The sequence below is a fragment of the Silurus aristotelis genome, assembly GCF_946808225.1.
Source record: "Silurus aristotelis genome assembly, chromosome: 4".
Classification (NCBI taxonomy): domain Eukaryota; kingdom Metazoa; phylum Chordata; class Actinopteri; order Siluriformes; family Siluridae; genus Silurus; species Silurus aristotelis.
The window spans coordinates 11,112,112-11,139,338 of NC_139577.1; the positions used below are offsets into that span (position 1 = coordinate 11,112,112).

Below are 27,227 nucleotides of genomic sequence, written 5' to 3' on the forward strand. Positions count from 1 at the left end.
GAACAACAGACTGGTTCAAGGTGAAGGTTGACTGCATCAAGGATCGGCATTAAGCCCTTTCCTGTTTGCAGTGGTGATGGACAGGTTGACAGACGAGGTCAGACAGGAGTCTCCATGTACTATGATGTTTGCGGATGATATTGTGATTTGTGGTGAAAGTAGGGAGCAGGTTGAGAAGAGCCTGGAGCGGTGGAGGTACACGCTGAAAAGAAGGGGAATGAAAGTCAGTAGGAGTAAGACAGAGTACATGTGTGTAAATGAGAGGGAGGGCAGTGGAGGGGTGCGGTTGCAGGAAGAAGAGGTGGAGAAGGTGGAGGAGTTTAGGTACCTGGGGTCAACAGTGCAAAGTAATGGAGAGTGTGTTGAAGAAGTGACGAAAAGAGTGCAGGCAGGGTGGAGTGGTGGAGAAAAGTGGCAGGAGGGATTTGTGATAGTAGGGTATCTGCAAGAGTGAAAGGGAAAGTTTATAGGACTGTTGTGAGACCTGCGATGTTGTATGGGTTAGAGACAGTGGCATTGAGTAAAAGACAGGAGGTGGAGCTGGAGGTAGCAGAGCTGAAGATGTTAAGGTTTATCGTTGTGAGTGACGAGGATGGACAGGATTAGAAACGAGTTTATTAGAGGGACGACGCATGTAGAACGTTTTGGAGACAAGGTGAGGGAGGCGAGATTGAGATGGTTTGGACATGTGCAGAGGAGGGACAAGGGCTATATCGGTAGGAGAATGCTGAGGATGGAGCTACCAGGAAGGAGGAAAAGAGGAAGACCAAAAAGGAGGTTCATGGATGTGGTGAAGGAAGACATGCAGGTAGTTGGTGTGACAGAGGCAGATGTAGAGGACAGTGGGGTGTGGAGACGAATGATCCGCTGTGGCGACCCCTAATGGGAGAAGCCGAAAGAAGAAGAAGAAGAAGAAATTTATGGATGTCCTAATACAGAGCGCCTTACAACTGAGCAATTGAAGGTTAAGGGCCTTGCTCAAGGTCCCAGCAGTTGCAGCTTGGTAGTGCTAGGATTTGAACTTATGACCTTTCAGACCAGAGTCCAATGGCAATTAACCACTGAGCTACCACCTCAAATGTAAGGGTATGCGTCCTGGAAAGAAGATAGATCATTATTTATAGGATTACTTCACTTGAATACAATATACTTAAAAACCAAATAAAATTAGTATACAGTTTAGGAAGAGCAATCACACTCTTTGTTAGTAATCACAATAGACGCGGTCCCACAGAAGAACACGAGGATTCATTTGCATTTACATCTACCTTTACGCCATTTAGTAAACGCCCTCATTCAGAGCAACGTACAAAATGCTATGAGTCTCTATCAATAAATCGATTTCTTTTGTGTCCAGTGCTTCATAAGGTTTCTTTCTAAAATTGTCAAAGAAAGTCTTTTTTTTTTTTTCTTCTCACTGTCACCTCTGGTTCATTAGATATCGTTTCAAGTCTATTTTTGGATTTCTGTAAAGCTGCTTTGTCACGGTGTCCATTAGTGAAATCTATAGAAATAAGGTTGAAGTCAAATTGCACTGAATTCAGTACGCTTTGTGAAGTTCAGGTGCTGCATTTTGTGGCTTGCTCTCAGGAAGAGCTTCTTCAGCGCAGCTTTTATGGAAATGAAGGCGATGAAGTCAGTGGTGATTTTCGACGTGGAGCTTTATGTTGCACCCTGTGTGACATTTTGTTATGATCGTCTGTCACCTTTGAAGGTAATGGATTAAAAACACATCAACGTATCTACTTTATATATATATATATATTTATGATTTTACTACAAAATGCTATTATTCCTAACAGAATGCTTTTGTTAGTGAAAAATGTACAAGGGCCAAGCACTGACAGCCCGGTGGTGCTGGATTGGAACTCATAACCTTCTGATCAGAAGTCCAACATCTGATCCACCTAGCTACCACTTCACCAAATTCCCCAGATCCAGTGTTCCAGAGCAGAACGCCTCTCTGTCTCCAGAAAGATGAGCTGGAGCACCTTGTTTAGACATGAAGGTCAGCAGTGTTCCTCTCATGGCTTAAGGTGATCCCTGTGTTCCTGCTAAACTCTCTCTGAGGACACTTTAACTCCGTCTGATCGGCTCGCTTTTCCTCAAGCCTGCCCATCCTAGTGGCTCCTTTCTGCATCCTAGCGGCACAATTACCCTCTCATTAGCCCCATCCCCTCCCCTTGTCCCGGGCTTACTGCATTGAATTACATTAGGATAACGAGAGCGGGATAATGTGTGTGTGTGTGGGTGGGTGGGTGTGAGGGAAAGGGAGCTTTTAAGAGCAGCGTCTGACGTTTGCTGATTTAGGGGGAATCTGATCTCACCCCGATCTTTGTCTCTCATTCAGATCTCGCTCTTGTTCCTCTGTCCATCCATCCTTGCTTTTTTCTTCGTCCTGACTGATTTCCATTTAAATGAGCAGAATACTTTAGAAATCCCCAGGCGACTAAGATGGTATTTAATTCTACTGTATCCTGTATCTTCTAGGGTTTCGGATAAACTAAGCTTGATTTAAGAAAGTAGAGTTTTTAACTTGATATAAAAAAAAAAAAACCCTGATTTTATTTCGGTTCAAGTTCAAATTGAGTTGTTTTCTTACTTACTCAACTTAAAGAGAAACTCTTGGGAAAAGAGCTGTGATTGCTCGAGGTGTGACATGATTTCGACAAAAGCAAACATTCCCTTTTCACAGAGTTCACTTTGCATCAGTACACCACTGTACTGGTCGATGCTTTCATTACAAGGTGGACTAGTTTACTTCACCGTGCATTTCTTATCTCGGCTGCAACACAGTTCAATTCCAGACTTAATATTCTCTCTCACTCTCACTGTATAATTGAACCCCCCCTAAAGCCCAGAAGTGTAGACACAGCTGAGGGAAGCAGAGAGCAGAGGAAGCGAGAGTAAAGGAGGGAGTAAAGTCAGGCGAGCGAGCCCATATGTCCCACAGCTCTGGTCATGTGGTCTTTTTCTCTCCAGCACAAACAAACACTTTCATGGCTGAACACCCGGTGGCGACTCGAGATGCGATTTCTTCCCCTAAACAGCCGCCAGGATCCTCGGCCTGCCTTATCAGTGCTGAGCAGAGGAGCACAGAGGCCCAGGCAATTTGAACCCTGTGATAGACACGGTAATTTCAGCTGCACATGCTTGGACTTGAAGAAGATGGTGCAGAGGATGCAAACGCGGGAAGGATGTTGCACAGAGAAAAGTCTGGAAGAGGGGCTGGAGAGACAAATGGAGGCCACACAGATTGGGAGCATCTGCTTAACTAAATGAACTCTGTTGTCTGCTTGAATTTTATGGCTTATGATGCCATGTAATGCAGTGCTGCAGGTGGAGCTGATCATGATTATTATTCCATTTTACAGAAGTTTGATGATGTGTAACATACTGGTAAATCAGCGGGGAAGGACATCATGCCCTGCATGTGTGAACTGTAGGTTTTTTGTCTGATTTTTTTTTTTTGCTATCAAGAAGGACATCAATGTATTTATATGAAATTAATAACTAAATATTTATTTGTATTTTTTCTGTAGCGGAGACCTTATTGCTGAAGATCTGCTTTAATTAAAAATCATAAGAAAATGTCACATTCACTGTTAGAACCTAGAAGAACGAGGTCCTGAAAAAAAAAAAAACAACAACAAACACTGCCTGGTTTAGTGATTTTTTATTGATTGCTTCCAGATACTCAATTTTATATGAACACTGATTTTCGTCTATGCATTTGTCTAAGGTTGAATTAATCTAAACACGCTTATTTGACTGCATTCACCACTCGAATAAGGATCAAGAATGTACTTTGAATGTATTTACTTAGCAGTAATACCATGAGGCATTTTTCTTTAGCTTAAACACATTTAGAACAATGTGATGATACTAAATCAAGGTGCCAAAGCACAGGCTGTGTGTGTGTCTTAATTATTAAAAGAAAGCATAAATGTATCTGCAATGGTTACAATTTTCTTTAGCTGAGTGCACATCATGATCTAATGATCGACATCAATGCTTTATCAATTGGAGACCACTCGGTGCAGCTGTGGATGGTTTTACATGAACAGCCTTAAGAGCCATAAGGTTACTGTGGAAAGTTAAAGTCAACACAGCAACTATAAAGACAGTTTTGGACTGGAATTATTATAAACAGTATAAACTATTATAAACTGCTACAGTGGCTTGGGGCTGCAAATGTCATGAAAAGTTTTTGCATCCAGTGAACAGCTGATAACCTCAGCAATGATGGAACTGTAATGAATGGACATTTTGGTTTCTCTAAAGGTTTCTTCTTCATACCATCTCAAGTAGCTTTTCTGTGACTATCACAACTGTCTTGCACATTAGAGAATAAAGTATAGGGACCAATTTATGACATTGAAATGTATATTTGTAATCGGTTTATTTCTGTAAAGCTGTTTTGGTTAAAGTGCTATACTAATAAAAATGAATAGAGAATTGTGGACTTTGCATCGTTTAATAACCTATTTGCTTAAGCATTCATATATATATATATATATATATATATATATATACAGTGGTTTAAAAAACATATCCAGTTTTCCAGAATTTGCCAGACAGTCATGCTGGACACTCCTGTTCCCTTTCTGTGTCAATATCACACTTGAACAGAAGTTCAAGAAGTTTAACTGACTTTAATTGAAGGTCATAGAAGACTTTGGTTGTTTTTGGTCAACATCCAGCAAAACCATTAATTCATAAGTGTCTATGAAAATGCTAAAGTGTGTGGTTAATTCTGTGTCTGAATACTGATGTGTGTTGCTCTGAATATGGCCCAGTGTGTTCAGTACGTATTAAATTATATGGCTCTTTTTAGAATTAGGCATATTTTATAATTCTGGTGCACTAGACTACTTTTGAATCTAATGATCAAACCTGTCACAGCAAGTGATTGGTAGGGGAAAAATATAACTCTGTTCATTTGGAAAGTGCTCTCCTGGCACAGCTCCATTTACATGAACATACTTCCACTAAAGTCATTCTTCAGGCGCTACCAGGAAGAGGGCATGTGATGGGTGATAGGGATTCTTATTATACACGTGGAACTGAGACAAGGCATTGAATGTAGTTTATTACATACATATAAAATAATATAGAAAAATAAGGTAGAAACTCGTAACAATGGCTGTTGATACAGACGTACATATTTTCTCATAGGCAATACCTGGGTAGGGGCACACAGCATGAATCTAACACAGTTTTATGTTTGCATGTGTGGAATTACACTTATTCACTCCTATAATAAAGAACAATTACAGAAATAAAAATTGGAAGGAAAAAAAAAACAGAAACGAGTACAAACCAGATTTATAGTTTAAATGCTATCTAGGGTGAAACATCATGCGATATTTAGTATGATGATCTAACCTGTATTGGTACTATCAAACTGTTTTCCCTTATTTTATATATATATATATATATATATATATATATATATATATATATATATATATATATATATATATATATATATATATATATATATAATTTAACCATTTTTATCATCTTAAACTACTAAGAAGCAATGCTTTTTGACGTACATCTTATTCCAAAATGCAGGCTCAATACCTTCAACACCTTCATGACGACAATAATACGGCTCACGCTACTGCAGAATTGAAAACTGAAAGTGGTAGTGAAGTGTGGATGGTACAGGAAGACATGTTCAATGACTCAGAGACCCCCCACAAGACATCAGAGGCCATTTCGTTGCATAGTAAAGAAAGATTTGGGGGATGGGGGGGACACACGCCACACACACGGTGGTGCAGTCCAGCATGCGCAGTGCACACGGCTTCCACGGTGACGTCGGTGCAACTGCAGTCATATTGCAATGTTTACCTGTTCACAGTGACTTAAGATATTAAAGTTGAAAACGCAGAAAAAGAAAAAAAAATCCACCTTGAAAGTTCACAGATTATTAAAGGATCACAGGTGGAAGATGGGCTACAATATTAAAAGAATAATCCAGATGTTTGATGCTGGAGGCATGAGCGCTACTCTGTGCTCTCGGAGCATAGTAATTAACCCAAGAGCTCATATGGCAACTTCCATTTCCTATTAGAGGATTTAGGGATTACGACTAGATTTTGGACGTACGTCCAGTGAAATATTACGTCTTCAGCAATCACTAATTTATGTTAAAACGAAAGGGGGAAAAAAAACAAACTTTGTCCTCAGAGGAAGCGGTGTGCACCGAGCGCCGGCCTGCTCATTCGCCACTAATGATGACACATTCGGATTGAAGAAACCATGAGAACCACGATAAGGCACTTTGTAATGTTTCAGTTTCAACCCTCCCTGTCAGCAGAACGAAAAGGGTTGGTTTGGTCGTCCGTTTCTACATCCAATTACAGAAAACGGGATTGTTTTCACATAAAGGGTTTAGTGTTTCTCTCTCTTTTTTTTTTACTTTACAATTGTATAAAAGATTCAGTTGTAAAAATAGATACTTTCTGTTCCCCTGAACTGGAGGATAATAAAGGTTTTCTGTACATATGTTCTTTGACTTGGTGTGTGTGTGTGTGTGTGTGTGTGTGTGTGTGTGTGGTGTTTTTTTTTTTAACATTTATATACAAATTTGATACATTTGTACAGCATATAGGCAAGCATGGCTTATACATCCTCGGAAATACTCGTCCACTGAAAAGTGTTCGAATGTTCGTTGGGCTAAATGTTAAACGCCCCCTTGGTGTTCATCATTCGCTTTGCACTGCCTATGTAAATGCGCCAAATATCAAATGATATACGAGTCAGAGTTCCCATTGATCCCTCGTTCAGTTTTTTGAGAAATCGGTGGTTGTGATGCCACCGGATCACACTGCTTAATGTACAGAGACAGAAAGGTGCATGCACTAATGCCTCACCATCACATAATACATTTAGACAGATGTGTCACCGTCACATCTGGGTAACAGCCAGACCAATGAGGGTCATTTTTTCTCTTTCTCTCTCTTGATTGAAGACTGCATCAGTGTTTGCATTGGAGCTCTGAACATCATATGTCATGTGTTGTGGGGTTGTAGAGAATGTTGGTGGGTAAAGGATCAAGGTCAGAGTGGGCAAACTGTTATTGCTTATTGCTTACAAATGACTCAGTGCAGGTCTACGGTGGCAGGACGCTCCGCTTCCGACAGACCTTTTGAACCGGAGGGCGTCTTCCGGGCTTTCGCTGCGTGTCCACTGATCGGGTGCAGAGACGCTGCGTGTCCACTGCCAATGCAGTGAATTGCTGTTTAATGCTTTTTCTATTGTTCAATCATTTGATGTGTGATTTTTTTTTAGAGCAGAGAAGTGATCTGCAGGCAGGCAATGGGCAGGTCATCATTGGGTGAAGTTGAGAAGTCAGAAGGTCAGGGGTTAGTTGCCGGTGGTGGCTGGGTGGTTAGAGAAAAGGAAATGAAAAAAAAAAAACAACAAAGGAAAAGAAGGGCAACAAAAAGAGGGAGGAAAAGAAAAAAGATACAGAGGAGATTAGTTTCAGCTAGTGAAGGCAGGATGACAATATGATAAAAACCCATTAAAATTAGGCTCCCGATTTTGAATTGAGTGAACCTTTAACGCTTTACTTTATTCATGCCTTACGTATCACCGGCTTGGTAATGTGATAGGCATGACATCAATTAACGTTTTTAGGACTGGTAATGACTGACTATGGGAGCGCTGGAAGAACTGTTCTTCGTTGATACAATGCAGTAAAATCAGAGCATGATTTTACAGACAGGATGGCAGCTGATGTGAACCAATAGGTTATATGTTAAGAAGGAGGAAATGAAAAGAGAAAAAAAAATCCTGAAATAAAAAAAAAAAAAGGAACCCAACATGTCTAATGGTTAGTAGCAGTCAAGTGAAAGGTCAGATTTGGTTCCTAATGAGAGAAAACGACAGACTACAGAGAGCAGCCGATGCATTGTTCTTGTTACCCGACTGCTATTAAGCATTAGAGCTCTTCAGAGGTTTAAGCGGCAAGCTGATAGTTATGATGAAGATGGATTATAATGTCAAGGAAAAACAAAGTCATTGAACACTGAAATAATTTAGGGCCAGAACAGTTGTTGGGTGTTGTTGTATTCAATAAAATTTTTATTGCCTTTCCAAATTGTTTTTTTTTTTCTTTTTTTTTTTCTTTTTCTTTTTTACTTCTATTTACAACAACATAAAAATCTTGGCCTTTTAAATGACAAAGCAACACTACACGGAATTCTCTAAATAACATAATAGCCATGGAAACACACGCTGCGGGAATTTTAGCCGTCACCCTCAGCTTTGCAGACTATTGACAATTCACAGGACACGGAATATAAAATGCTTTTGCATATAAACACTGGAAAAGTCCTGTCGTTCATATAAAGCCCTAAAATATATCCAAAAATATAGGAAAATCTCTAAGGTGGTACTATAAAGCAACTATTATGCATATTTGCCTTTCCTACAAATAGCCCTCTATAATATCACTGCTATTTCTTTTCAAATTGCAAGTAAATTGACATTTCATATACATTCCTGCTTTATATTTATATATATTTTTATATTTATATATATATTTTTTTAATGAAGCAACAAGTAAATACTATGTTCTTTTCCAACAACAACAAAAATAAAATGATGCTTACAGTAAAACATAAAAAGAAAAAAATGTATCAAGTGGAATATTTTCTTTTTCTTCATAAATTCATCTATAATCTGACATTTCTGTTCACACAACAGTGGTCAACCTTAAGACTATGCAGCTTCGATCACACATGTAATTCAATACTCTTTTCAGTTCTGTCATCTGAGGTTTGACGTAGTTTTCACTTTTTTTCTTTTTTTCCCCCAACATGTCTGTTCTTTGCTGAACAGAAGAGATGAATGCTTCTGACTTGTTCAGTGCAAAATAATAGTTGTGCCACATAGCCTCTCTGTATCACATGAGGCAAATATCAACAGTTTGACATAAAAAAGTAAATAAACTAAACTAAAAAAAAAAAAGAAAAAGTGAGACCTCTGAAGACCAGTAATAATGCACAGACTGGTAAAATCTGAAGTTCTGTGCAAATGGGTTCTCAAAAGTATATGTTCTGGAAAGCAGTAGTACCATAATATAAAACATTCCCAGTATAAAAAAAAAAAAAAAAAAGAATATGAGAAATACATGATAAATGATAATAATGATAAAATATATAGAAACATTATTTATTTTTCCGTTTGCCAGCTGTAGTTGCAGCTGGTAAAGGGCTTGAAGCTTAAAATGGCACTTAATAACTACATCTTCCTTCTCATTCAGTCAAGCAGAAGTACCACATGACCCAAAATATTAATCAAACCACAACTCCCTAGAGCAAAACTATAACCAGGCATTGATAACACGATCTAGATATTTTTAAGGGTCTGTTTCCCTGCTGGACTGAATTAAAGATTTTTGTATGTGAAATCAAACAATATCGATATATATTTTTTTCCACGAATACTACCCATTGCTCGTAACTGCTCTTTACACCCAATGATCTGGTTGTTTATTACATCCAAGAGCTTATCCATGTGGAACTGGTCCATCAAATGATCGATCCCTGCAATTCACCCTAGAATTTGATAGGTCGATAGAGACTCATCTCTAGTTACTGAGTTTCATGTTCTTCCTGTGTTTGTGGGGGTTTTCCTCTGGGTTCTCTGGTTTCCTCCTACCAGTGGCTACACTCAATCACCCCCAGGTGTGAATATGTATGTGAAAGAGTGTCCATCAAGAGTGGATTCGCAACTAGCACCCAGTTTTCTTCTGTGATCAGGATAAGGCTGTTACAGAAGGTGCTGATTTTTTAGCTACTATGAATAGATTCTTTTTTTGAAATAATGCTTTCTTAATTAAGGAAATGCGGAAGATTTTTTCTCAGGTTAAAATCTGTAATGTGGTACAGTTTTGAACTAGGGCCTGCAATATAAATATAGATAAATAGTAAATGTCAATTGGGTTATTAGATTTTGAATGGCACCTTTAGAAAAATTAACAGTCCATTATTTGTCATTAACATCATGTCAAGGTCATCGAAATAATGGAATGATCTCGATCACAGAATCTTTGTTCCGTATGTGTTTTTACTCCTAAATGTTAGAGGGTTTACCATAAAAAAAAAAAAAAAAAGATTTCTTTCTCGGGTGAAGCTGAATATAACGGACCAGAACCAAAAGGAAGTGACTACACGTCATGAACACAAAAGCGTATGAGCTAAACTAACCTCTGTCTGTGGTCACTACCCTTTGGTAAGGATGGACTCGCAATTCGTGCCTTCGAACTTTAGTTGCCACTGCACCTGCTTGGATTGCAATAATATCACCAATTACACAGATTAGATCAACAAAGTCCCATGAAATAAATCGATCAAAATGAACAGATTTCATTTGTCCGTGTGGCCAAACATGTATAACAATTATTATGCAAATAAAAAAAAAAAAAAGACAAGTTAAGGCACAAATAATACTTGTTCATTTTTGAAAATAGCATATCAAAAGTGGAAAAAAAAAATTCATTCCAAGTGGTGGATCCATGCTTGAATAGTGTGATGGACATTAGTGACAAGTATATTCTCACACACACACAAAAAGAGAGAGAGAGAGAGAGAGAGAGAGAGAGAGAGAGAGAGAGAGAGAGAGAGAGAGAGAGAGAGAGAGAGAGAGAGAGAGAGAGCAAATGAAGCTTTACTATTCACAAAATCCTGCATTGAAGCAACAGGGAAGTTCACCTCTCCAGTTCTACACTTAAATATAATACTGATAAACTCACTCTCTGAGCAAAGGCACAGAGGAGATGACAGTGCGTAGGCACATGTGCAGTAGTAATAAAAAAAAAGATTTAAGTGATTAGTAAAGCAATCTCCTTGATATTTACTCTCTTTTTTCCTAAAACCAGAAAACATAGCAGTCAGTAGAACAGTTCTGTCATATACACTCTATCTATCTATCTATCTATCTATACACACACACACACACACACACACACACACACACACCCACACACACACACACACACACACACACACACACACACACACACACACACATATATATATATATGGCATTGGGCACAGATAGAATATTGAGCCTCTTTGGGCAGAGGGGTGGCCAGTGTAAACAAAACAGTAATACATTATATCCGACTGACTACTGACTGCTAGGCTTGAGTTCTTGATTCATTACCACTCAAGAAATAACAAGGCCGCTGTGAAACGAAAGCGCATGTGTGTTAACACTCAGATCGGATGAGGGGCTCAGTAAGGATCCTTCGAAAGCACTTTTAGCCTTTCGTGGGGAAAGCCACACCTAAAGAATAAACGGAAGGGAATGTGAAATTAGTGCCAGGAGTGTCTGTTCTCAAGAAGCAACACACACACACACACACACACACACACACACACACACACACACACACACACACACCCACACACACACACCCACACCCACACACACACACTACAATTCCACACGTCACCAAAGCCATTGTAGGGCAGTCTGTGCCCTAGACCTTGGAGAAGCAGAGATGATGGATTTGGTCACTGCATGCATAAGGCTATATTTTTTTAGACATACATACATACATACATATATATATTTGTGCAGGTAGTCCCTGAGTTCAGATGGTTCGACTTACAATGTTTTGATCTTAAGATGATATTATCACTATAAATAGTGATACGGAACGGAGCAATTGTAAAATATAAATTTAAGCGTTCCATTTTTAATTTTTGTATGATACATTGGGAGCCTGCCAGAATATACACATCTCCCGCCTTGTGATATGCATTACTCTGATATCACCGGTCGACAGAGTTCAATTGTCTCTGTGTTAGAGCGCCTTTTTTTTGTTACTGATGTTTCAAAGCACAATTTTAGCTCTTGTTTCTCTTCTTTTTATCTCCGTCACCGGACACTAAAACAGAGAGCGTCCTGCTCCGTCCACCCAATGACACATTTATATTTACTGTTAAGTTTATACATTGCAGAGGTGTAAATTGCTCTGTTTTTTGCTAAATTATGTACTCTAATTTGTTAAATTAGTAACAAATGACAGTATATTACCCAATACTGATCACTATTTTTTAAGACTTTTTGACTTACGATATTTTCAATTTACAATGGGGTCATCAGAACGTCTCTCCATCATGAGTCAGGGACTACCACTCTCTCTCTATATATATATATTTTTTTATTTTACTCCTTGGAACTCATTGCCACAGAACACCATCAAACAGCTGAGCGAGTAGAACTGTAGAACTGGAACAGGTCTGACTTTTAGAATAATCCCACCATTTCAAAGAATGACTCACAAAACAGCCTCTTTGTCTGACCCCCACTGTCCCCTCACCGTCTTCATGTCACCTCACCTGGTGCACCCGTGCCAAGAGGGAGAGCATCCAGAGAGGGTTTGCAGCAGTTTGGGGCTCAGTGCTTTTTTTTTTCCCCTCATTATGGTACACACAGTTTCAACACATGACATTAAATAAAAAACAAAAAAACAAAAACAGGCTTCAGGTTGCAGACAAGACAAACAGTGAATGGCTGGGGAGCAGAGGCTCCTGGAACAGGGGGGGTGCTTTCCAGTCAGTCCAATAAGATGAGTGTTTGCTGGGGGTGGGTGAGGGTGTCGAAAGGTGTGTATAGGGTGAGTGAAGGTCAGAAAACGGGGATGAGGGGAGTGGGTCTGCTTTAAAAAGGAGGCCGACCGGCTGGTTCTGCACGCTGCACAGTGATGGGAAAGTGACAGGTCTGAAAGCCCAGGTACAGCGGCAGCTCTTCGGCCTTTGAGGATGCTGTATAGGTGTACACAAGAGAGAAGACATGGATGAAATCGTCCACTCTCCTCCCTCCACAACATTCCTCACCTCCTTCGCTGTATCACTGAAGTGCCTTCATGATCAAACCAAAACACCAATACTACTTTAATCAGGTCTCTATAGCACTACTGTACTGGGCTTAGAACAATTGAAGCAGTCAGCTTGATCTCGGAAGAAAAAAGGGCTGCTTTACTATACAGAGATTAAACCTTGTTTCTGGCTCATCTCATTGGACACGCTGATCTTGCCTCACGGATGAACTTTTCTTTTTTGTCATTTCTCAACTTAACTCTGTGCCTCTGGGAGCAGCCTGTGTTAAACTGGCAGGATGCTGTTTGTAACTTGATACTCATAATCGGCTTTTCTCAAGTGCCTTAATGAAGCCATAGAGCTGGTGGACAGGGCCTTTTAGAGTAAGGAAGAGAGAGAGGGAGCGTGTGAAAGAGGAGGGAGGGAGGGAGAAAGAGTAAGGGTGAAAAGCAAACAAGGTCCCTCTCTTATAATTCATATTAAGCCAAAAGAGCACTTAGCAGCCCAAACATTTATGCCACATTTCTTTAATATACGTTATTTTTTGCACTGAATTATGACTAACATAAACTGAGTAAAAAGGGACGGGTTTTGTTTTATTACTGATCATTTTAAAGTGATGGGAAATGGGTGGATAAGGTCGGCAGTAAATATAGAAAGCTCGTCTATATTGACAGGCAATATTTGCAGAGGAAATTGGGGGTGTGGGGAGGTTGGGTTTTAAGAAGAGTGACGCAGGAGTAAGGTAGGTGCTGCGCTCCACTGCCCAAATGGGTGTTGATGGGGTGGCATGCTAGGGCACTCACAGGTGTGCTTACCTAACACGCCACTGGAGTCGATGGGGTACTCAAGGATGGACGTGGCTGGTGCCAGTGTGTATGGGTAATCATAGGGCGTGGCATAAATCAGGCCAGCTGACTCCGGTCCAGGAGGCACCAGGGTGGCGGCAGCATGGGCGTGGGCCGAGCCGTTGGGCATGACAGTCTGGATCTGCCGAATTAGTGGCATGATGGTGGGGCCAGCAGGTGCTGGAGTGCGCAGGGTGGCCTGGGGCAACACTGGTGCTGGTCCGCTGATGATGCGAGGGGCCTGGGCACTCGCTGCAAGAGAGAAGGCAAGGGCAGCTGCAGTGAACGGAGGGAATGTAGAGGTTGAGGAAAAGAGAGAAGAAAAAGGAGAGACAAAACAAGAGTTAGTGTTAGCCATGAGCTATACATGGCACATAAAGCATGCCAGCATGAGCAGCCAGACTTCAGTTAGTTTCAGGGAGGAGGAAACCAATTCATTTTTACCTGTGCCACAGCTACAGCATTACAACTCCTCAAGGGTGGCACTTCAACAGCAGCATTTGCAAAAGCAGCATAGCAAAGAGCCAAAAATGCAATGTTCAGTGACTTTTTTTTATAGCATACCTCTTTTTTGAGTGTTTGCAAGCTTTTGCATTCGCACAGCTCTCTGGCAATTTCAAATCAAACGAGTGAGCTTTGTTGAGTGCTCTTATCTGAGAATCAGGGTTATCTGAGAGTGCAGTGTTGGGCATTAGTGAAAGCTGGGATCATACAGGCCTTTTACAATGCTGGCATTGTTGTTAAAAAAAAAAAAAAACCCTGTGTTAGAAATAAATCCCCGTAGAGAGAAGAGGAGGTCCTTACGTGATTTAATGTTGGCATCCCTGTAGGTGCCGTTTAGAATGGCCAGTTCCATCAACTGCATCTTCTTCAGACTGTCTTCTCCCTCAGCCTGGCAAAAACACAAAGGAGTGACAATTAAATTACAGCCACACACACACACACACACACACACACATTTTAGATGGGAAATCAGTAGTAATACAGCTCAGAAGATTGAATGTAAACACAAGCAAGAGTTCTGGAAAGCATGACCCAGAATGATTTGGAATCCTCCATCCATCAAGATGAGATACTAGATCATTGTCCATGGAATGACTGGAATATAATCAAGAGCGTGACGGGTTCACAATCAGTTATTTTAAACAGCGCTGGCGCATTTTGACGGATAAATTATACAACTCTATGGCAGGTTGAGCGTGGTCAAGCACCAGCTGCAGACAGAGATGTGATGGATCGAACGCATGATGACTCTTACCTGTGACTGTTCACTGTGAGTTTACTTAGGTGTGCTTTGTTTGTAGTTTAAAGGAAAAATGCTGTGAACCACAGAAAGGGGAAGCATGGACAGAGATCACATAAAACACATAAATCCAGAGCAAGAACTTGGAAAGTGTTGTTTAATTTTATTGAGGCAAAAGCACCGAAAAATATAAGACTGTTTTATTTATCTTTTTTCATTGAGTTGTTGAAAGCACACTAAACAGCGCTAGTTGGGAAAATAAAATGAGACCTGAAACTCAAAGTCCGCCTGTCTTTTGAGTCGTTCTTCACAAACGTGAGGTTCTACAACCTCATTAATGCATTTTATTACAACTCATTACAACAAGACAAACAATCTACAGCCAACAAGGAAAACTAACATGGGGGAAATAAATCTGTAAATGAGAGCAACTCAGTAACGCATTGCTAATGAACAAACCCCGAGACTGTGATAACATAAAGGATACAAGATGGAATGATGTGAAAAGCAAACATTAAATTGGAAAATACAACGAACCCACCCCACTCTTTCTCACCCAAACACACACACACACTTCTGAGTTATTAAATGATGACTACGCACGCAATTATCAATATGTGAAACTATTTTCACTTGGAACGGAGTGTTTCGAAACCCAATTAAAATTTAATTTGAGTAAAAATATATTTGATATTCCTACATATCTAATCTGTGTGGCTGAAATGGTGGCATAGAAAAAAAACAAACAAGAAACCTCAGTTTCATTATTCCTTTTCCATACCACATCACAGCTCTGTTTGATGTCTCTCAGGCCCGCTACAGCAATTAAGTGGGCAAGTGTAATGCATTGCGACTTCAATCCGTCTTCGTCTTTAATTTCAGTCCTCTCCAGATGAAAACAGAGAGGGAGAAATGTATTTTGTGGCCTGTCAGCTCGCCGTTGCGGAGCTCTTTCAAGGTCCCAGAACACTCCCACTGCTCGGGCTATGTCTAAATATCAATACTTTATTAAGTCAAGAGGATCATGATGAATCGGTGGGAGGGGGAGGGGGAGGGAGGGGTGCTCAGGGAGAACTGTTATAAATCATTCTCTGTCTTTATGTAATCAGCCTAATGGGCAATGTCCTTGAGAGACCTCCAGGGCTTGCTGGCTGCTTCACTCAGTGTTACAGTGGACCACTTACACACTCGGATTTATGAGTGTGAGCAGGAGAAGCAGGAAAGTTCAGGAACTTCGTTGACAGCAAACTACGTGGAGGTAAGCATTTAGAGCTTTAGATACCAAATTATAAGTAACACAATTTGCATATAAAAATAGCATGAGACTATTTTTGGAACATAAAGTTTTTGTAATTTATACAATATCCTGCCATGCAATTAAGAATTGAAGAAATAAGGAAAAATTTAAATTTTTTAATCAGCAGAATCATGCAGTATTAGCTATGAGCCAGTGAGAGGAGCTGTGCCATTATAGCATTGTCACTTATGAACAGACCCAGGCTGCTTTCTCTCTCTCTCTCTCTCTCTCTCTCTCTCTCTCTCTCTCTCTCTCTCTCTCTCTCTCTCTCTCTCTCTCTATCACAAACACACACACACACACACACACACACACACACACACACACACACACACACACACACACACACACACACACACAGAGAAAACCACCCTCCCACACATACATACACATGCAAGTCACTTTCTGGCACTTTCTCCCCAAATGTCTTTTATTCACACACAACTTGAACCTGAGCTCCCAAACGAATCCAGCACAGAAGTGAAGAGACAGCTGTGGAGCAAATCCTCTAGTTCACACTGTGATTTATTCCACTTTCCTTCCACAAGGCTCCATCCATTTTTCACTCTTCGAATAATAAAAAAACATTTTCTTCCTCCGTGCTCGTGCTCGTCTCTTATCTCTCGCTCTGCTTGTCTCTTTACTGCCGAAAGTGAGTCAGTTGTCAGTTGGGCACACACCTTAGTAATATATCACGGACCTTCTGACTCTTGCTCACGCATCCACTGTTCTCTCTATCCGTCTACAGCGTCCAGCAATTCACTTTTTCACTTGACTTTTCACTCCTCTGTGCACATCCTGCCTCCTTCTCCATCTCTTTGCTCTCACACTTTCTCTGTGACAAAGTTGCCCAGGGCCTTCCTGCACGCAAAAACTGTGCAATCGTGCCAGACAAAGCTGCACAAAGCTAAATTGATTATGCTAGTGTGTATGTGTGTGTGTATGTGCTTCCTGATGCTTGCAGCAAACATCAATATGGTCGATCTCAGTTTAATATAAAGAATGCTCTAAGATGCCAAAGCTGCTAAATCTTATTCTCGGTTTTTCCGCCAGGCGCCGCCGGGGTTCGCGCCGCCTGTCTTTTGTTGTGTGGAGCGCTGAAGTATTTTCAAAAAGCACAATACAAATCTCAGGCTGTGCAGAAACTTTGTCAGAACGCCCCCAGCAACTAGGCAACACAAAACGACTGCCCGAAAACTGCCAAAATCTGTCAGACAGCTCACGGCAACTAGTGAACAGAAAAAGTGATGTAACAGCAACCAAACAGGGCCGGGTTTTCCTGAACACCTGCTGGCAAAATGAATAGATCTTATATATGAAACACTGCGATTCATGTTCTCTTTATCGTTGCGCTATTAAAACAGTAGGATATTATGATATTATAGTATAATTCGATGTGCCGCGAGATAGTATACAGAGAAGGAATACACATAAAGTTGTGAAATCTTGGGTGCTTAAAATTTTCAATACATATATTTTTATAGGAATCTAATAAAGACATATGCATTTCTCAGCCGGAGCGCACATATAGTAGCTGACGACCTTTGGATAATGAATGAAAAATCCAGAGATTTATTAGAGTGAGAGGGGGAAACTGGAGCACTTATAGTGGGGCTACGGTGCAGTTCGGCTGCACTGGAATGCTTTTAATGTTTGTCTGCATAGAGGAATCACTCTGGAGCTATTCAGGCTGGGACCATAATGACCTTTGGAGTACAAAGCCTGCCTGCCTAACTCTCCATCACCAGCTGTCAGGCTCTGACTCCGAGCTCTTCTCTTTCTTCTCTCTCTCTCTCTCTCTCTCTCTCTCTCTCTCTCTCTCTCTCTCTCTCTCTCTCGCCCTCTCTCCTCATTCAACCACAACAGGTTGCACAACCATTTAACTATTATTTGTTTTCCGAGCAATCTTCTACATATACAAATAAACATATATACCTATAGTATATCATCCTCAGCTTTTTAGTGTACAGTAATTCATCTGTTGTATTACTTGTCACTTTTATGGCATCAGTGTTTTGTAACTGCTCCGAATACATTCTGCACAGTGTGGCGTATCTTCACTTACATAACTGAAAGGAGCAAATCGATTGGTAAGTAATGGCACAGTTCCTCTTCCGTGCAGACCGGATCAATGAATTGACATACCAAGTCCAACAAATTGAGGTAGTTAATGCACCTGAATAATATTTATTCTAATAGTAATAACTTTATTCTAATAATTATAAATTATAATAGTAAAATCTGACATTTCTGTTACTGGTGGTGGCTTTCTATACCTTAAATATAACATTAGTAAATTAGATTGTGCAATATAGATTTTCCCTGGTTGTCTTTGACCCTTAAGAAAAAAAAAAATCACAATCAGTGGTGCAGAAACACAGCACATTTATGGATTTGACTTTTTGTTAATGAACTTAAAATATTCTCAAGTTACCTTGATACAAAGTGAGAGTGCAGTGGGATAGTAACTAAACAAGGGTGTGTCTTGCAAGTGGTATTAGTTAATAATCTGTTAAAAACTCCAAAATTATAGGATCACCTTTTTTTAGGGACAAAAAGACTATATAGTCTTTTGGATTATTTACAGGTAGTCCCCAAGTTAAGACGGTTCAACGCAATTTTTCTGGCGCTTGTCCATTCACCCACCGCCACATACATATATACTGTATAGTTTATACAGTACAGGTCTGTAAATTGCTCTTTTTTGCTAAAGAATGTTGATCAATATTGGGTAGTATACTGGAATTTGTTAATAATTTAACAATTTACAGTGTACTACCTCATACTGATCACCATTCTTTAAGACTCCTGGGTAGACTAGGCCATGTCTCGAATTATATCGACGATGAGGTCATTGTAACCCATCTCCATTATTAGTCGGGGGAATACCTGTATTTTATTGTGGAGAAAAAAAACTGGACTATTTATAAGTAATGCCTTGTACTAGTTTAAATGTTGGCAGGTCTGGAAATACAAGATAATCTGAGTAAACTTTTCTGGAGGTTGTGGCTGTGTAATATGTAGAGTAAATTAAATTGTTGCAACATTTCTTTAAGGTTTTATTTCCACTTTTAAGATGCAGTATAAGAAGCAGCTGTTCCCGTATTTAAACTGAGTAAAAACACTTTAGTTGACACTGTGTGACTGCTGAAAGAGTGTGACGGATGTGGTAACAGAAGAAGTATTTAGTTGATCATTGTGGTCCTTTAAGTTTTGTGTTTGTTCTAAATTGTTAGCTTGAAGCCATGATCTTAGAGTTCTGAGATTGATGGCTCTTCAGTGCATTTTTGCTTTCATAATTTATTATTAACTTTTGAGTTTTTTGTTCATTTTTTCTTATTGTCCTGAACCCAGGACAAGAAGCCAACTGCTTAGAACTTAGAAAATAGGATTCAAACATGATCCAATTTGGAACATCTTCCAGCTTGATCTTATTATAAGTGGGATCATGTTATTAGTATGCAATAATTTTTTGAAGTCAGTGATGCAAGTTGCCTATGCTTTGATTGATGGGGACTGAAAGACAGCACAGCACTGTGATTGGCTGAGTACGAATCATGAGGACATGGGCTGGAGTGAATGGAACCCGGATAGCAAAGATTTAAGAGCTAATACTGAATACACACACACACACACACACACACACACACACACACACACACACACACACACACACACACACACACACACACACACACACACACATCATATAGCCACCTCATCCTATCTCCAGCCCTTCCTGTCTCTGCACAGTGCTTTTTCTCCAGTGTAATCCTCAGCTGATATTCCCCTGATCTCCTCCGCCTTGAGATCTTAGAGAAATAATCATGACGTTATGCGCCAAAGGAATTCAGGTGAAAAGAAGAAATGCAGAGAAAGTTTCCACTGCAGCTGCACAACCCCAACTCGATGCATCCTTTCGAACCACAGAAAAAAAAGACAGATTTCCAGTTTCTTACCCTCTCTTACACTTTTCTCACACCTTCTTTCTATATTTCAAACACACAGACAGAGAGTGGAGAAAGAAAAAGAGAGAGTGTAAAAAAATGCTCCTTATTATGTTTCGGGAGGAACTTAGCAAGCAGGTTTGGGTCCATATGTCTCCTTTAGTCAGAAAGATTCACTGCAAATCAATATAAAGGTATTCCGGCTGATCTCCTTGATCTCACATGATCCTGATAGAAACGGTCACTCTTGAAGGTAACAATGTCTCCTTTCACAGAGCACGAGGGCTAAATGATTCATGTGTCATTCATAGTCACAAGCCTAGTTAAAAACCTATGCTAGGTTGTGGAGTGACATGTTATATGGCCTTGCTCCTGGACTATCATCCAAACACTAAATGAGGGACTACAGTTCCAGAGACCCTGCCAGTACCATTAGGTATGCACACAACATTCATACGTCTCATAACAGGGCAGTTTAACTTGCTAACTGAAGAGAAGCAAATCTTCTGTCTGATGTTGAAAATCCCTGGCGCGTAAACAACGGAAAGAAAATGTGAGTAATCTGATGTCTAGGAAATGTCCAAAGATAATGAGGCAACACTAATACATGTCTGATTTAAATTGCCCATTAGCACTGAAGTATGGAGTTCATTTAGTGCCAGCGGAATTAAACAAAATGATAAGAACTGCAAGCAAAATATTAAGTACCCGAATCTTAAATAATGTCACAAATAAAAACTTCCTTCCTTTACTATTCTTTTCCCCATGATTTATTTTTTCCCTTTGCTTCAGTGCGAGTGGGCATTGGGGAAAAATGTACACCTTAATTCAATTCAGTTCAGTTTAGTTTAATTCAATTCAATTCAATTCGCTTTCATTTGTAGAGCGCTTTTAACAACGGACATATAAGTGCATAAGTTTAGTACCTATTAGTTTGTTCCTTATGATGAGTTTATCCCTAAATTTAAATTACCAAGTTTGGATTAAAGAACTTTAGTGACCAGTACAAAGCCATGATGACCAACCAACTTAACACATTTAGGATGATTATTTCAACCAGGTGTGAAAATCGAATGCGAAGCCTTCACTGAAGAGTGGGGCTCATTATGCCAACAAAAGGGGAATAAATACAGAATAGGACATTCAACAACCAAGAGGAGGTGGTATCTTAGTGATTAAGGCATTGGATTTTAGATCTGAAGGTCAGGAGTTAAAATCCAGCCACACCAATTTGCCACTCCAGAGTAAGGCCCCTTTAAACCCATAGCTGTTTAGTTATACGAATGAGATAAATCCAAGTCTTTCTGGATAAGGGCGTCTGCCAAATGCTGTAAATATAAATGTAACAAGCTTATATGAGTGGGATTTGTCAGGTTTCCACATTCCTTCAGCTATATATCACAGCAGAATGATCTAGGCTTCGGGGCATTAATTACAATACAAACGTTCAGCTTATCTAAATATTATAATATATATAAATTATGTGTCAAAATGAGCTACAAGTCTGTGAGATGATTAGTCATCAATATTCATGGTCATTTGAGAGTCTATTCACGATTCATATTTTTCGAACATATAACAGGACCAGAATCACGTATAAGCCCAGGCACTAATGTTAGAAGTATAGCAGCCGTCATACACACAGTACGCATGTGAATTCTTTTTCTTGTGTCTAGTGTTCATGACTGAAGAAACACAATCATCCTGACCACAATAAAGAACTCACACACACAAACAAATGAATGTTTTATTAACAGCACTCTAATGTAACTACACAGATAATATGCTTCTGAGCACTTTGTAGAACCCAGTGACGTGATTAGGAGTGAAACATCTACTAACATCTACACTATATAGACAAATGCTTGTGGACACCTGACCTTTGTATGATTTGTTTGTGCTTTTTGAACATCTCATTTTACAGTTACTCCCTGTTTTGTGTTCAAATATCTTCTGGGAAGATGCTCCACTAGATTTTGGAGCGTGGTTGTGAAGATTTATGCTCATTCAAGGGCTGAAACAGGTTCAGGGGTCTCCTAGTTCAAGTGAAGAAAAATAAATTCTACTACATTCAAAGATGTTTTATGCAACTGTGTGCCTTTTTGATGACAGTATGGCAAAAACCCACATGTGGCTGGAAAAGTCAGGTGTCCCAATACTTTTGTCCAGATAGCATATTAATTCATGTTTATCATTGCAGGCTTTTTTTAATTTAATAATTTCTCTCAAGAATGTTTTGAAACATTTGAACATAATGCAGTTGTAAGTTATTTCGTTTATTTATTGTGTATTGTAAAAGTATGTTGTGTTAAATAACCCCTATTATAACCCCTTTTCAACAAAATGTAAGAAAACTATAAAGTTCTATCAAAAAAAAAAGACAGCAAGAGCAGAAAAAAAAACTGTTTAATAGAGAAAGGAGACTATGTTTTGTTATTATTATTTGCAACATCAAATTATAATCCACAGAAGCCCCTGAGTTCTATTTATTACTCAACCGAAGGAGTGTGTATTGTCTGCCTGAACAATACAAAACGGCTGAGAGCATAAACCTTTCTATATGCCTTGTGCATCACACACACACACACACACACACACACACACACACACACACACACACACACACACACACACACACACATTAAAATGAGACGAGCAAACAGGGAAACAGCCTTTCCTGCCTGTGGGGAGCATGACTCAATCCTGTCACAACTGCACAGGATAGGGAAGAGAGAAAGAAAAAGCAGGAGAAGGAGAAGAATTGGGAAGAAGAAATGGGAAGAATTGGGAATTGTGTTTACCTGGTTAGCTAATTAGTGTGATTCTGTGTCTGTGGAGCCCACTAGCAGGCCACTGAGGGAGGACCTTCAAGGGCCTGGCCTTTAATACTAAGCACATACCTGCTAATTGGTTCGGATAGAAGTGTCCCTTTTGAGTGTGTATTGGGAGTCTCCGCCTCGGTTAGAGGGTCTTTCTACAGGGACGGGTAAAACGACTGACAGCAGCATGGACGTAGACACCACCCTACTAGGATTGGATTTTTGTGTGGGTTTTCTTTAACAGAACCTATAACAATTTATTTTATACAAAATTTATTTTACACAGTTTCATAAAAAAAAGAATTATAATAGTACAGCTGTCACCTTAATACCTTCCCCATTTGCTGTTTCTTCTGTCTTTTCACTCCTGTAAAATGATGTGCTAAAATTCCAAGGTCATCTTCAGTATTTGAGTAAATGTACTTCGTTACTGTACTTAAGTCATTTTTTGGCTACTTTCTATTTTTATTGAGTATTAAAGCAACTTTTACTTTCTACTCAACTACATTTATGAATAAATATATATACTTTTTACTCCACTATATTTTAATGGACAATGAGTGTCACTAATTACATTTGGTAGCTCAGTAGTTAAGGTGCTGGGTTACTGATTGACAGGTCGGGGGGTTGAACCCCCGGTATTGGCAAGCTGCCACTCTTGGGCCCCTGAGCAAGGCCCTTAACCCTCTGTGCTCCAGGGGTGCTGTATCATGACCGACCCTGCGCTCTAACCCCAGCTTCTAAGGAAACTTTCACTGCGCTGTAATGTATATGTGATGAATTAAGTCTATTCTATACTAATTTTGGCACCTCTGTTGTAGATTTGACTTTTTAGCACCACTGGTCTTATTTTTAGTCCAAAAAAGAGCTACAATAAATTACAAAAACTTTCAGTTTGAGTTTGTGTTGAAGTTGACTAAATATATTTCCCCTCTCTAAAACTGGCATTTAATCACAGTCTTAGACTATTTGATTTTACTTTATCTACTGATTTTACGACTATTTCTTTCTTTCATTCTATATGTCCATTGAATACTGATGGTTCTTCTACTTTGTGACATGATACTGTAAATGTATTTGTTGATTGAAAATACCTTTTTGAAAGATCACTTTGTCTTTTTTTTCCCAACAGACTTGTTTGATCTTTGATTAATTCTGGCATGTTGAAGAGGCTGTTGTGTTCATTTTGGTTAATGCAGTGTTGAGTTGTACAATTTAATTTGTATTTTAGGAACTAAAACCTCGCAAATCAAACGTGTCTTGGTGTTGAGGACTGGTGCATCTTTAAGCCTACGTTCAATATGAGTCTAATACTCAAGTTCAAATCAGATTCTCTAATACTGTTACTCAAGTCTTACTCAAGGACTTAACAAGGAAGTAACTTGTGAGGTTTTGCAGGAAGGTATCTAGTTGTCACAGTGTAGGGAATCACCTGCACAAAATGTAAGAAGGATAAGAACAAGGAGAAGGTTGCATATATCAAACCGGCTTAGAACTGAGGAAACTATTGGAGAGAGAGAGAAAGAAAGAGAGTGAGAGAAGGAAATAATTATTATAAGCTAGCTAACTGCTCACTGGACTGACAGGCAAGGAAACTTAAAACATAATCTCTCCCTTTCCTCCCTTTTATAAATTCACACTCTCAAAAAGAAAAAATGCTCCAGATGGTCCAGTCCTCTCTAAGTATAATAACATGCCCTTATTTTCTCTCTCCTCATAAAAGCCAGCCACTAAAGCAAAAATATATGCACGAGAAGTGCCACGACACGTCTGCTGGTCACAAAGTCAAAAACATTACAAAGAAATGAAAAAAAAAAAAAAAAAAAAAAAAAACAGGAAAAAGAAATGAAAAGAAAGAGAAATGGAAAAAGAGCTCTTTGACATCACACAGATGGAATCCTCTCATCTTTCCAGCAAGACCAGAAGCCAAAAGCTGTCACACACACACTCATGCACACTCATGCACACACACACACACACACACACACACACACACACACACACACACACACACACACACACACACACACAGAAACTCACACACAAACGCACACTCAGAAGCAGATCTGAGTCAATTAGGCCTGCAAAAATGCATGGCATCTTATAGAATATTCCACCCAAAATTCAAAATCTCAGCAAGAGACAAAGCCTGTCCCCGTCTGAATGAAAAGCATTGTGATATAAATGGATAACGATCTGACAGAAGGATGTGAAAATGCTGAGAAATTGCTGTCTTTCATGAAAATAGCTAAGGACAAATTTCGATCAAATGAAGGGCTGCTGTTCTATATAATTTCTTCCTGTTGTTACAGCTTTTAGAGACAGCTCTATATGTGATGATGAAACAAAAAAAGAAGAAGAACATACACTTTGGATTTAAATGTTTAGAAAACGGAGATCTGGAGCAAATGATTTGGTCAAAAGAAATCTTTCTCATCTTTCCTTCATGTGCTTTTGAGTTCTCGAGAGAAAGAGAGAGAGTCAAAATTGTGATTTTAATCAGCTATCTACTGAAAACAGTCGAAAATCAGTGGGAGGCATTAATCAAGTACCTCTATACTTTTATAATGAATAATATGTAAATAGTGTTAATTGATAGCCTCTTATGAGACCACAGAAAACCCTTGGTTCTTATAAGAGTTTGTATAGAGCAAAGTGTACTTTGTGATTTGTGATAGAAGAGTATCTGCAAGAATGAAAGGGAAAGTTTATAGGACTGTGGTGAGACCTGCGATGTTGTATGGATTAGAGACAGTGGCATTGAGTAAAAGACAGGAGATGGAGCTGGAGGTAGCAGAGCTGAAGATGTTAAGGTTTTTGTTGGGAGTGACGAGGATGGACAAGATTAGAAATGAGTTTATTAGAGGGACAGCACATGTAGGATGTTTTGGTGACAAGGTGAGGGAGGCGAGATTGAGATGGTTTGGACATGTGCAGAGAAGAGACATGAATTATATTGGTGGAAAAATGCTGAAGATGGAGTCACCAGGTAGGAGGAAAAAAGGAAGGCCAAGGAAGAGGTTCATGGATGTGGTGAGGGAAGACATGCAGGTAGTTGGTGTGAAAGCGGCAGATGTAGAGGACAGGGTGGTATGGAGACGGATGATCCGCTGTGGCAAACCCCTAATGGGAGCAGCCGAAAGAAGAAGAAGAAGAAGAAGAATAGAGCAAAGTGTACTTACTCAATGTGTGCCTGTAACAAAATAAATCTCTCTCTTAAAAAATGAATGATGTGTAGGAAAATTAAACATTGAATCAGCACAATGATTTAAATAGTTATTTTTGAAACATCAGTATTTTTATACTTATAATTGGAATTAAAATAAAAACTTTTTTTTACTATTTTTATATTTAAGCAGGATATTTGTACTTGTACTCAAGTGCAGAAATGGTGTACTTCGTCCACCACTTAGATAAATAGACCCATTTCAGGGGCGTCAGTGCTTTTAGTTGGAGCTAAGATTCACTCTGCAGAACTCTGAAGAACCAGGTAAGGACTCATCATTTAGACCGCTCAAAAGGTGGACAGATAGTGGGGTTTACTGGTACCGATTGCTAAGATGGATCTCACTTTCCGATAACCAATTAATAAACCGAAAGGATATTATGAATACTGGATAATAAAAAAACAAACACTCCATGTAAAATAGTTCTGAACTTTATTACAAAAAAGTACTGAATCATGAATATTAATATGATATATTAATTAATATATATATTTATATAATCTATAAATTATGAATATAATATACTGCTCTCACGTGTTCAAACAAACAGCGCGAGCAGTCAGCGATTCACCTCTAGAGGCCGCTCTCGTGATGACAGCAGAGATTCTCAGCCACTCCAGAAACAAACACAAGCCGGAAAAACTATTGGTATGAATTTTTGTGGATAGCCAATAGTTCCAGCAATTAACTTTTGCTGAGAATTAATCTGCAAAACCGATGAATCGGTCAACTACTAGTCCTTTCATAAATATAAGTCTGCCACTGTACACGACGACAACAGAGTTGAAATAAAGCAAGTGAGATGTGAATAAATTCTTGATGGCGTTAAAAATAGTTCTGGATAAATGTAAACGCAATAAATATATCTAGCTCCTTTGGTTGTTCAGCAATGCAGAAGAACTGGGAACTGTCAAAAGCCTAAAAATGGCACCACACAGTTTTGAGGTCAGAAGAATAAGCTGTTCAGCATTCGGCAGAGACGAAGTGGTGTA

General features: G+C 39.4%; 1 protein-coding gene across 8 annotated transcripts in view; it reads right to left on the reverse strand.

Annotated features, from left to right (window-relative positions):
* Positions 1 to 5,072: 5,072 nt before the first annotated feature.
* The window catches only part of qkib (QKI, KH domain containing, RNA binding b), a 76,099-nt gene continuing 53,944 nt past the window's right edge, over positions 5,073 to 27,227 (reverse strand). The window contains exons 5-8 of one of the 8 annotated variants that reach the window (XM_083540072.1): positions 14,507 to 14,594; positions 13,673 to 13,954; positions 10,233 to 10,310; positions 5,073 to 7,397 (exon numbers count right to left, since the gene is read on the reverse strand). In XM_083540072.1, coding sequence (XP_083396198.1) covers positions 7,381 to 7,397; positions 10,233 to 10,310; positions 13,673 to 13,954; positions 14,507 to 14,594 — 465 coding nt within the window. In that variant the 3' untranslated portion in view covers positions 5,073 to 7,380. Of the gene's footprint in view, positions 7,398 to 8,080; positions 12,801 to 13,672; positions 13,979 to 14,506; positions 14,595 to 27,227 lie in introns of those variants that run through there. The other 7 variants (XM_083540070.1, XR_014533285.1, XM_083540075.1 and 4 more) reach the window with 7 other exon arrangements.